The sequence below is a fragment of the Epinephelus fuscoguttatus genome, linkage group LG20 (assembly GCF_011397635.1).
Source record: "Epinephelus fuscoguttatus linkage group LG20, E.fuscoguttatus.final_Chr_v1".
Taxonomy (NCBI): Eukaryota; Metazoa; Chordata; class Actinopteri; order Perciformes; family Serranidae; genus Epinephelus; species Epinephelus fuscoguttatus.
Genome location: NC_064771.1, coordinates 28,794,963 through 28,808,049, shown reverse-complemented (window position 1 = coordinate 28,808,049; position 13,087 = coordinate 28,794,963). Strand labels below are relative to the sequence as shown.

The 13,087-nt window shown below is 41.9% G+C and overlaps 1 protein-coding gene across 2 annotated transcripts in view; it reads right to left on the bottom strand.

Annotated features, from left to right (window-relative positions):
* Positions 1–13,087, bottom strand: part of LOC125880530 (glutamate receptor ionotropic, NMDA 2C-like) — a 97,208-nt gene that overhangs the window by 15,751 nt on the left and 68,370 nt on the right. For both annotated transcript variants that reach the window (XM_049563090.1, XM_049563091.1), the window contains 3 exons: positions 9,726–9,879; positions 8,789–8,914; positions 5,372–5,601 (listed from right to left, as the gene is read on the bottom strand). In XM_049563090.1, coding sequence (XP_049419047.1) covers positions 5,372–5,601; positions 8,789–8,914; positions 9,726–9,879 — 510 coding nt within the window. The remainder of the gene's footprint in view (positions 1–5,371; positions 5,602–8,788; positions 8,915–9,725; positions 9,880–13,087) is intronic.

Sequence of the window (13,087 nt, the reverse complement as noted above, 5' to 3'; positions counted from 1 at the left end):
ATATAGTCAACCAAGTGCAATGATGTCCTCCGAGATAATATTTGCGACTTTGTTTGCAGTAAACAAAGTTTGTTGTTGTTTTTCAGTTTCAGTTATATATTGGGGGGACATTTTGGGCATTGGTGGACACACACACACATGTCCCCCTCAATGTATATGGTGACTACGGCCCTGTCAGCATGCATTAGGCTGCAATTGTCTGGGTGAGCAAAGGTGAAGTGGCTGGTCTTGTCATACAAAGTTTGATGGAGTGTCAACTGGACAATATGGAGATATTTGCATCTTGAAAGCCGGACTACAAATGTGGATAGACAGGGAGAAACACACACAAGCCTAAGACGTGGTAAGATATGGTATTCCTCACTATATGAAGTGACTGATAACAAGATCTGTATAATGGATTGTAAAGAAATTCATCAGATTTTTATTTTGTAAACAATTGATCTGGATTTATAGCATGATGGGATGACAGCACAATGATGTGTGTGGTATCAGTGGAAAGCTCTGCTCCTTCGCTTTCATGTAATATGCATGGCATTCCTGTGCGAGCCTGCATTCGCGAGTAATCCATCCAAGAGCAATGTGTGTGCAAAGCTGTATGGAAGCTCTGTTTTAGTGTAACTTTATAACTGTTTTTCGCTGTGAAAACATTGGGCTACCGACAAGTGCTTGGCCTTGTCGGAAAGCTACAATTCCACTGTTTCACGTGATATGCATGGCACAGTCGCGGAGAAAAACTATAGAGAAGAACAAGTGTGAATTGGACGCACTATGCGTCATTCGGGCCCATAGGGTTAAGAGTACTGTTTGAAGTGGAAACACTAGGGTCTAGGTACCATGTCTGAAGGGTTACTGTTGGTTCCAAAGGTACCATACTGAAAGTGTTTGGTGGAAACGAGGCTTAATTCTGAGTAAATGTTCTACGACAAATTTGCAGGAAAGCTCAATCAGTCTTTTTTTCAGCATTTGCAATATAAAAAAATAGGGGAGTGTGGCAAAATGCCGCCTACCTACTTTTGTTTATACAGAATGTGCCTTTTTCGGGGCAATGGGGGGCGTGAGCATGTAACAAAACGTGTAGCCCAGCATGTGACGTGCTCCGAGGGAAGCCGCGACTGGTCAGTCCTTCGGCAATTCTCTCGTAAGTTGGCCCGTCCTTCACCATCCCCATGATTTGATGGTTAATGGCCTCCTCGTTTGCGAAGGCAAGGAGGGTACGCAATTCTTGTCTCCCCAGTTGCTCATCTTTACTGTGTCTTTCAGGTTTGCGTTTCCCTCTTGCTACTAGCTGCTTGCTAATTCCTGCTATCAGCTGTTTCCTGTTAGTCCACCGCCAGTGGGTCTCACGTGTGGTGTTGTCAACAGCCCCTCCCGTGGTGGAGGGCCGACTACCCTACGAGGCGGAAAATTGGGCACCTCGGATCAACTCACCAATCTGGCTCTGTGTGTCTAAACGCTCGCAGCTTGCCGGCAAAACGGCCCAACATTCGTGGAAAATCTGGCAGTAAAAGGGGCTATAGAGCGTTTTGTGTCTTTTCAAACATCAGACGCCCTCACCCAGGCAACCCAGCCGGGGATGATCAGTAGTTCACCACAGGGCCACCCTACCTTAGCCAGAGCCAACTAAATTGCGCAAGGACACCCTCAGAATCTCTCGTTGAGCTGTGATTCTCATCAGTTGAGTCTTCATTAAATACTGTGTGATCCATCCAAGTCTCCTGAGGTCTTCTTCAGCTATCAAATCATCAGCTCTGAAAGTTCTTCAGCACTCTGAGTTAGACACTTCTAGTAAACACAATCTGCCTATTTTGACCTATATTGATGTTTTTACTTGTGAGCCACATCACAAAGCATATCCCCATTTGACTTGTGATGAACAGGGTCCTCTAAACCTGAAACACAGCAGAGCGTCTCCCAAACCGTTTGTCCCGCATGTTAAAGATCTCTCCCTGCTCCAACACAGCTGATTTGAATGATCAGCTCATTATCAGGCAGCTTCAGGAGTTCATAACGAGCTGATCATTTGAATCAGCTGTGTTGGAGCAGGGAGCGATCTTTAACATGCATACATGTGAAAATGCATTATATGTGTATCAGTCCACTGAAAATAGTGCCCCAACAAATACAGATTTGATGCCTGTTAGAGGAACTGTGAGGTTCAGGAAAACATTATATATATTTTTACATATTGCATTATAATATTTTACAGGTCCATAATTTATGGATAATTTCCTAATAATGTGTAAAGTAATATGTAATTCGAGGCAACCAGAAAAATACAGAGAGGTCAGTTCACACTATTCTGATGCTAACTGACCTTTTGCTAAGCCCCGCCCCTTCATGATGGTCTGACATGCTGTCAGAGTAAGCATGGAGCCCATACTAGTCGTGCTTCCATTACAGTTTTACGCAAAATAAATGCAATATTTCTAAAGTTTCGACAAAGTACAATTGCGACTTGCAGGTGTTTCCATTAAAAGGTGTTTTGTGTATGAGTCGTAATTCTCGTAAAATCTCGTCCAGCGAGTCTCCACTTTGTTTGCGGAAGTAAGATGGACATTCCAAATCTCTTGCGAGCTGGAACAATCATTTCGGTTGCCACTGCTGCTGTTGCAGTAGTCTACAGCTGAAGACAAAGACAGCGAGTGGTATTCCAAAGGCAAAGTCCTTATGTGTGGCAGCGACCACGGACAGAGGATTTCTGGGAGAGGAACGAGGAATTCACAGAGAACTTGAATGTCCGGTGACGTAATGTTATAGTTGCGAAAAAAGTGTTTTCATTACACTTTTGCGATATCCTTCTATATCGACACGTCTGAAAAACCACCATGAGAGTGTAAAAACTTTTGATCGATATTTGAGAGTTTTTCGAAATGTAGGTGTTTCCATTACCAGTTTTTTATTGCAATATTTAGGTTTTACGCATTTCTAGGGTTAATGGAAACACACACATACTGTCACTAACTGCACTCCCTGAGGAAAGATTATCATATTATTAGAAACAGTGATTCCAGAGAGAAGCAGACAGAGGGGTCTACAGTCTGTGTTTGAAGGATATATCCAGGATGTCAAACTGACTCAGCAGCAACAACAGGTTAAAAAGACAAAGATAGTTAGAAGCTAAAGCCGAACTATAGGCTACAGATCACAGAGTAAAAGTGAACCACCACATTACTGCTGATCGCCACACAAGACAATGAATATAAAGGGAAACTTTGCTGATATTGAACCAGCTGTGTGGCATCACAGTGTGTGCAGATGGACAGTGTTTGAAAAAGTCCTTTCATTTGACTTCATCTTGAAGGCTCTGGGCGAGTCTTTTGTCTCTCGTCCGTTCGTGGTTTATTAGTAAATCTGATTTGTCTGACATTATTCTGAGTCGGGTGCAGCCATGGACTCTAAGAGACTTCTGAAATGTTACTGAACTGAATCGATCAAATCCCGATAGTGAAATGAGTTATTTTCTTGGGGTTGTGACTCTCAAAAAAATGTATCCACTGATTTACAGACATCTACTTCACAATGCAAGTCTACGGGAAAAAGTGTTTTTGAGCCCAGCAGCATCATGTGATGGACCCCGGAGTTTTATTTCCACAGTTTGGCCACTACGAAAATTGGCCTCAAAGCCCAGCACTGTTCTTCGGGGCTTGCTAAAACCAAGTGTGACATTTAGCCACGTTGTTAATAATAATTGAATATTTACTTGGGATTAAATACAACTATGTGGTTAAAAGTCCTATTTTCTGAACAGTTGGAACCGATACAAAAATCGATACAGCATAGTATTGCGATATTTTTTGTGTTGCAATATCGTATCGTCACACAGTGCTAAGTGTCGTTTTTTTAATTAGATTAATTACAAATACGACAAATACAAGTGAAACCATAGGACAGCCTACGAGAATAATATAATCAGTTGCTTTTTCAGTCCACTAGATACATTTTGCTGCTACAAAGAAAATGGCTGAGGTGAGATGGACAGACTGAAAACTTTATTGTATTGCATAAAACAGATGTGGACAAACTTTTCCTTTGGGGACATAATTTACACCTTAAAAAAGTTAATAAATCACAATATATCACAATATATTTTAACACATATCGCAACATATTTAAAATCGCAATCATATTGTATCGTGACTTAAGTATCGTGATAGTATCATATCGTGGATCCTCTTGTGATTCCCACCCCTCCAGTCTGGTAAAATGAAGCACTGCCAAAATGACATGTTCAGACAGGAGCTGCTCATTAATTGGTGGTGTTTTATGCTGCCGGTGTTTTCATTCTTTCTTTATTTGGGTCTGTTTGGTTTGACCACATTTTGAATTAGGTCTGATTATCCTCGGGTCCCTCATGGATACACTCATCAGGTTTGTGATGGTTTTCCACAGTTCTATTTCAGATCAAGACTTTGAATATTGAGAAATGGACTAACACATTGATTTTTGTCTTTTTAATGGCATTTATCGACAATGAGAAAAATATAGAGGTTACCTTATCTGTTAAACCTGCCAGATGTGAACCCAGCCAGCCTACAACCTAAACCCGCCTTAATCCCCTGTCGTGTAGGTTCTCAGAATTAAGGGGCAGCTGAGGTTGTGTTGTGCAGAGTAATTTATATTAGTCCCTCGTGCTGTGGGACATAATGCATCTGCATAAAGTTAATACAGTCAGCTAATATCACCATAGATCACTGAGGTGGCGCTGCTGATCCCTGTCGGGGAGTTGTTTTCACTATCTATGAAGAATAAAATGCTTCCTGCAAAGCTCCTCTGAGGCCCCATTTCCAGCTTTAGTGTGTGTGTGTGTGTGTGTGTGTGTGTGAGACATATTTAAGTGGTAGAGAGAGTCTGTGGGTGTTGTTTTTCCTCTGTGGCTTGACTGTTTTTAATCGCCTGACATTTCGCGATCTTGTTTTAACAGTGTGAGCGAGTCGAGAGATGGAGACGGCACAGGGGGAATATTGATAGACAGACCGAAATACTGACAGGACGAGTGGAGACTCAGACACCATCTGTATTGACAGAAGGCGGTAATTGATTAGTCATTCATGCCACTGGGCTCCCCACTGATAGGAAGGGGACAGAGACATTCACAACAAAGTCCTTTTATTTGACTTCATCTTGAAGGCTTTGGGCGAGTCTTTTGTCTCTCTTCCGTTCATGGTTTGTTAGTTGATGCAGAGTGATGAACAGAGGAAAGACGAGATGATGTAGCTGGATTTGAACACAAAGACGGGGTCCGCTCCGTATCTCAGAGCTCCACAAAAACAGCCTGCTTTCTGTATGTCCGCGTGGACTTTCAGTAGCTGTCCCGCATCATAATCACTCTGAGGTTATTATTCCGAGTGTTGTTTATTCAGTCTCTTACCTTCTTGTCAGAGAGCCCAGACACGGTGTCGATATATTGCTCCTGAATCATGAAGGCAGCCAGGTTGGCAGTGTACGAGGCCAGGAAGATGACAGCAAAGAAGGCCCAGACCAGAACCATGATCTTACTGGTCGTTCCTTTGGGGTTTTCAATGGGGACCGAGTTGTTGAAGACAATGCCCCACAGCAGCCACACCGACTTCCCGATGGTGAACGTTGGACCACCAGGAGCTGAGGAAACAGAGGGTGCAGGGAATCAGACGGGCTGTTTCTGGTTAACTGGAGACGTCTCTAGCCCAGAGTGAGAAAAGAAAGGGCTCTGTAGGGAGATTTCTTTTGCGAATCATGTCCAAAAGGACGGTTGAGTGCTTACGGAGTTTCAAGATAAACTCAAGAAACAAACACAAGTACTCTTGACTTTTTCATAAATGTTAAAAAACATAATTTCCTCTCCTCTTTCTTCTCTAGACATGCAAATAGTTTTGGTTTTCTTCACCTGGATTTTGGGATCACTAAGAGCCTCTGCTTGAATACAAGAGGTGAATGGATCTTTGTTTTTGGTGTTCAAGCTTTGAAAAATCATGTTTAAAAAAAAAACAAAAAAAAAAACTCTAAGGCTACATCAAGACTCTACAGTTTTTGTTTGTAATTTCCTTCCATAACGATGCAAATAAGTGCCAATTACAGTGGCCGGAAAGAACAAAAGCACTGTAATGGCCCAAAGCATTACCATTAGGAGAAACGTGCTGCTGAAAGAAAGCCAATTCAAAAACATGACAATACAAAACAAAGGAAATGTGCCGCAAATGAAAAAATGTGCTGCAGAAAGTGAAAGCACATATTAACAGCAGACGCATTGCAATGTCAGAAATAGGGATGGGCATCAATTTTCAATTATCGATGATTGATTGTTAAGGATTTTGATCGATCACAAATAATTTTGCTCGATAGTCGCAGTGTTTCACCTACAATGCTACAGGCCCGGCTGAGCCGCCATACCTATGAGACCCCCCCGCTGGACCTATGTCAGGCAAAAAATCATAAACAGACGGAGGCTCTCATCGCTGTCCTCGGTGGCTTCTCTTGAGGCCTCTGAAAACACTACGCCATTGAAAGACGGAAGTTTCGCTGAAAACAGAGGCCTGTAACCCCTGGCTGGCAACGGTTGTAAACACCCAGGGGTGAACTGCACATACGCGCCATTCTTCCTCTTTGGCCTGGGGGGTTGAAGCTCAAAACTGGGGCAGCTGCGCTCTCTTGCGGCGACAGTCTGCACTGCACTCTTTTGTTTTCACTCCTTTGAAATACTCGTTTATCAATTAATTGATAATTGATCGTTAATTTTTTTGATGATCGAATAATGAATTTTGATCTTTTGCCCATCCCTAGTCAGAAACACACAAACTTTGACAACAAATTCTGTAGATCCAGTTAACACAACAGAAGTTCTCCAGGCCTCTAGGGGGAGCTGCGTAAATATGTTGCTCTGTTATAATACTGTAAAAGATGAAGGCCAAATGTAAAAAAGAAAATGTACCTTTTTATGTCTTTTTCTACCCGCTTCAAAAACAAACACACTCTCTTGTCTGATCTTTCTTTCTCATGTTAAAAATCAAGCTGTTCCACCTCACGCTCCCTCCAGAGGCCTGGAGAATTTCCGTTGTGTTGACTGGATATGCAGCGTTGTTCTTTCACATTTGTTTTCGGGGTTTGTGTGTTTCAACTTTGCATTGTTTCTGTATTTGCAGCCTGTTTGCTTTGGCTTTCTGCAGAACGTTTTTTTTTTTCATTTGCAACATGTTGCCGTTATTGTATTTGTTTGTTTTTGTTTTGGGCCGTTGTAGCACGTCTGCCGCTCTCAGCCCCCATAGGCTATATATTGACAGAACAATAAATAGAATACAAAATCAGTATAAATACTAAAAATTAAAGTGTTTTCTCTTGTAAAAGCTTTGGTTAAGGTTCGGTTTGGTTTAGGCACAAAATGAGTTTGCTTAAGGTCAGGGAACGATCACCGTCATTGTGAAAAGAAACCACTGTTGATTATTTAGTAGCAAACAGTGGTTTCCAGTGTCATGGTTGGACATTTTGTCGAACCATCGAACCATCCAACCACCCCGACCCTAATCTTGGAACCAATCGGCTATTGATTTGACAACAATACTCCTCTGGGGGCAGAGGACATCTGAGCCAAGACTTCCTCTTCTGCGCACTGTTCATTTCTGCTAATCTCTATAAAGAGACACCTTCATATGAATGCAGATAAATAAAAACAACAGCTAATAAAATGCTAAATCGTCGTCAAACCTGATGGGTTAAAAACTGCATTTTGGCCATTGTGATTCACCTCTCCAAAGGGATTGTTTACCTGCCACTCAAACACTGGTCAATACTACTTGGACAACAAACGGAAGCCAGAACACTTTTGACACCAAAATCTTGTACTGTTGCCCACAGATCAAGTGCGGCTATCTGTTTACAGAGATTATCCTGACCCTGTTTTGTGGATTTTGTTGCACTGTAACAGCATCATACTACTTCCTGCTTTGGCCCTCGTAATTCCTCGTAAATACAAACACATGTTGTTATTAAGTCATCAGCTGCTTAGGGTGACAGCTTTGTTTCAGCTGGAACTGTTTATTCCATAGAAAGTAGAAAATTGTAGCAGAAAAAGCAAAACTCGGTTCATGGCTAGATGACTCTAGAGGTAACTGAGAAAATCTGTTGGGTGAAACACCCTTTAAGTCTAGAGCTTTTGCCACAGATGTATTGACTGTCACTGTGATGACTAGAAGTCACATATTTGTTTCTACACGCTCTCTCATGAAGCAAAACATGTCCACTGTTCACCGTGTCAGTATTCATGATCCATCTCACACCCCTCTGCAAACTTCCAAACAACAGAACAATTTCACAGCCTCAGCTGGTTTTCCATCGCTCTCTGCCACCGTAGCTCATGTGCAGCAACGGAGGGTGCCACCGCCATCAATCACGCTTCGATTAGTGCGACGACGAATGCTAATTAAAACAGGAAAATGACCTTTCGGACCCGGAGACGAGGCACGCTCTGTCAGCGCTGCATTCTGGGATTGATTAGCCCTCTCCCCAAAAACCCCGTTGAGGAAGTCTTAACGTTGCAGGTCTTGAATTAAGAACATTTCATGGATCTTTGTTTGAATTTTACAGCTTCTGGCTTGTTTTTTTAATAACATAAATACAAATACGTAAAATTATTTGTGCCTGAAAACAGCAGACACTAACAGAATATGATACACACGGGAATCTGTGGGATAAATATGGACATCACTTGAGCTTGTCGTGATGATGCTGCAGTGATCGTTCTCTCCTCTATCATCCACTGTACTCAGGAGGGATAAACTCTGCCAGCAGCAGTGAAACAAAGAGGTTTGAAACTCACCTTTGGCGCTGACTAGACTGCGGTTGTAGCCGACTGGACTGAAGTATTCAAACACAAAAACTGTCACCGCCACCACAGTGAGGCACATCACAAACATCATGACCCAAACTGCTGGGCTGTAGGGCTCTGGAGGAGGAGGAGAAGTGAAGGAACAAACACAAAGGATTAAAGTAAGTCTCTTTTGTACTTCCCGCTTCTAAACCTCAGCCTGTCACGGGGGTCACCATATGTGGTAGGAGGATAGCAGGATGAGGAAACCAGAAGACAGAAATACACTGTTCGGGATTTTGTGCTGAATTTTGTTGTTTGGGGTTTTGGAAAAGGGATTTAGGTGTGTGTGCGGCACGTAAGGGGATTTAGTTGTAGGCTACAGTTATCGGCGGGATAAAAGCTTAATGGGAAGTTTCCTGAAGCGTCTGCAGAGACAGAACTCGTTTAAGTAGGCCATCCTGGGAGAAAGTGGTGAGGAGGAAGATGGCAGCAACATCGGCTGACATGTACTGTACATCAGACTCCAGGATAATGGATGTTATGACAGGTTTGAACAAAGTTTGGTAGTGAAGGTAGGAACATGCACTGTGCTCTGTGTCTGTGTCTGCCTCACTTAAAGACACCTTTGCTCTGTTTGGCACTGTCTTCAGACTCACACTGAAAAGCTGAGGACAGTAACTGCACTTTATTTGAGGTGGAAAAGTTAACATTTGCGTGGACAATAAGTCACACAATCATGAGGTTTATGCATGATCAGAGGTGTTTTCAGTTAGTTTCGGTTTTCTACCTCCGCTCTCCGCTACCTCAGAATGCAGGAAACGAAGTGTTTGACGCTCAACATTTCATAATCTTCAGGCTACTTGCTTTATGTGTTGTTGAAACAGAACCTATGCCCTTGCTTTGAACTAACTCATGTTTGTAGGAGAAGCAGTTGTTTTATTCTTACCAAGAAAGGCAGATGGGGAAACCGTCCCGTTGCTGCGGGCTACCATGACGCTGATGCCTGTCTCAACAAACGGCACGGAGAAGTCGATGATTTCCGAGCGTTCCTCGTTGATAGTGAGAGAGCCAATGGCCATGTCAGCTCGTCTGTACACGACCTGAACAACAGAGTATAAACGTTAACACTGTAGAGAAACACTGCAGTGTAAAAACATGCCTTCCTGTATTTATTCTGCATTTGAACCAAACTATTTTTGGTTACTGTATAATTCTGTAAAATAGACCTGAGTGAGTTTATTTCATCACAACAACTTCACAGCGTCCCAGAGGACGGGCTGCCGAGCTCTTCTTTGCTGAAAAGAGAGCAAATTCTGAATTTCATGAGCAATCCTTTTCGAAACATGGAAGTCACAATGCAGCAAACACTTTGAGCTCCACAGTGAGGCGTGACTCTAATGACGACTGTCTGCAGAGATACGAAAAATATTTGTCTCATCATCCGAGCATCCGGAGAGAGAGAGCATGCTGCATCTCGGGAGTGCTCACATCCAAAGCTTGCTTTTCTGAAAAGCAGAAATTTTTGCAGGGGAGAAATATGTTTTTATAAATGTAGCACACACACATGCTCTCTCACACACACACACACACACACACACACACTGCAGATACAGACCCAGAGCAAAGCGCCTGCAGGCACAGAAACACAAGCAAGACGGCTCTCCTGAGGAACACCTGTTCGGGGTGTTTCACTTTCAGATGCTGCTGCGTTTGATGTGGCTCGGTGTGTGGGAGAAAAGTGTGTATTAGGCTCCGTATGTATATGCATGGCCTCACACCACTGACCTAGATAAAACCCATCAAAGAAACTCTCTCGGCCATGCAACGCTAGTGTCACTTAAGACACCGTTCATCATTACTACCATCCACCAACTGCACTGAAGCACAGAGGTGGAGTGAATACTGTACCGTCTGTACACTTTAAGGTACTTAAACCACTCCATCTGTGTCACAGCTGTACAACTAATTTCAAATTTTACAACTAAAACAACTTGATGAAATATGTTCGATAGAAACCAGGGTCTGAAATGCAGGTAAACTGTTGGCAGCAGCATGTGAAATCAGACGAGCCGCCACTTTGGTGGACACAGAAAAGAAACAACAGCAAGACATGTCGTAAACAGCAAAAAAAAAGGACTGGTTGCTCTGTTTATACAAGCATGGATCAAAATCTTGTGTCAGGTGCTTGTGGAGACCGGGAAACAACAGCATCGACAGTAAGGCAACCCAGGCACTCCGAAAACATATAAAAAGATGAGGAAGGAAATATTTAAAAGCCTTAATTATAGTGGCTTTCAAAGAGCCAACATGTTTCAACCACTACAAGTCTTCGTTGGAACGTTCAAAACATACAACATAGGTATGACCCCACCTATATAGTAGCAAGAACCAATCAGAGGCCATCACATGACCCATATAACGGCATGACAGGTGACATTAATAGACAATAATGGAAAAAATATGTTAATAAAAACCTCTGAGTGACATGAGATAAGATACACAGGTCCAGTGCCTGGATTGCCTTCCTGTCGATCATATCGTAACCAGTAATGGGCAAGCTACTTTTAAAATATAATACATTACATATAACTAGTTACCTTTATGTAAGGGATAATGTATAATGAGCCGGTGAATACTGGGAAAATAACTCCCGACAGGGGAATAGAACCCTGAAGGGAGTTATTTTCCCAGTATTCACCGGCTCATTATACATTATCCCGCTTATTACACAGCTAATTATCAGTTAAATAAATAATGTTGTCTGCCTCTGCGAAGTGCATTAAAACCGACCGGATTCGACAACTTTTGGTGAAAGTTTTGTACTCACCCAGGCTTAGTGGACTGAACCGAGGCATAAAACTCGCATAAAATGTCATTAAGCATGACTGCCGAGTGTGTATTCAAATCCGTCTTCTTTTGTTTTGGCAGAGAAAGTCCGTAGGTATTCTTTTTCTTCAGCGGCATCCGTTAAAATCAGCCACTTCTGTTTGTTTTTTCCCTTGGAAGTTGTTTGACAGCTGCAGTGTTGCAGGGCAGCATCCCTAGCAACGCTGGGCTACATAGCAACTGTGTATAATGACCGTTGCTACTAGCAGCGGTCATTACACAGTAATATCAGACCACAGAATGCCGCTACTGACCAATCAGAATACAGCATTTAATAGAGCCGTGTAATAATTGAAGATAACATGTTGCTTTACAATATTCCTGTCTGTGTAGAGTTATGCTTACTGATTACACTACTTTTGTTTTGTTGTCACAGACATAACCTCAGAAGTACAACTAGGCATTGTAAAATGAAAAAGGGGAAAATTTTTACTTTGTCTCATCAAAAACAAAACAGCTTCTTATTTGGAGATTTTTAAATTTGAACCTGTCTCTCCTAACCCTGCCTTGGGATAATTAAGGAGCAAAAGAATAAATGAGTTCTTTTGCTGTGCTCGTAGGCTTCTCAGAGGATCTTGACTGAGAACAGATAAAACACACAGAGCTGACTTGAATTTGATCACTGTGACACATTTCTGAAACTGTGCAGGCTCATTTATAAGTCAGCTGAGATAGTTTTGGAATTCTGTTATGCCAATATGAAATTTTGGTAACACTTGAAGGTATCTACATAAGGCTGACATGACACTGTCATTTTGTAATGACAACTTGATATTAATCAAAGTGACATTACCAGGAGATGTCTTTGTCATGGCAACTTGACATTAAATTTGTTTGGGATGTCCTTATTATGACAACTTGACATTAACCAGGATGGCATTACCAGAAGATGTCTTTGCCCTTATCATGACAACTTGACATTAATCAAAGTGACATTACCAGGAGATGTCTTTATAATGACAACTTGACATTAATCAAAGTGACATTACCAGAAGATGTCTTTGTCATGACAACTTGACATTAAATTTGTTTGGGATGTCCTTATCATGACAACTTGACATTAATCAAAGTGACATTACCAGGAGATGTCTTTGTCATGACAACTTGACATTAAATTTGTTTGGGATGTCCTTATCATGACAACTTGACATTAATCAAAGTGACATTACCAGAAGATGTCTTTGTCATGACAACTTGACATTAAATTTGTTTGGGATGTCCTTATTATGACAACTTGACATTAATCAAAGTGACATTACCAGAAGATGTCTTTGTCATGACAAGTTGACATTAAATTTGTTTGGGATGTCCTTATTATGACAACTTGACATTAATCAAAGTGACATTACCAGAAGATGTCTTTGTCATGACATTAATCAAAGTGACATTACCAGGAGATGTCTTTGTCATGACAACTTGACA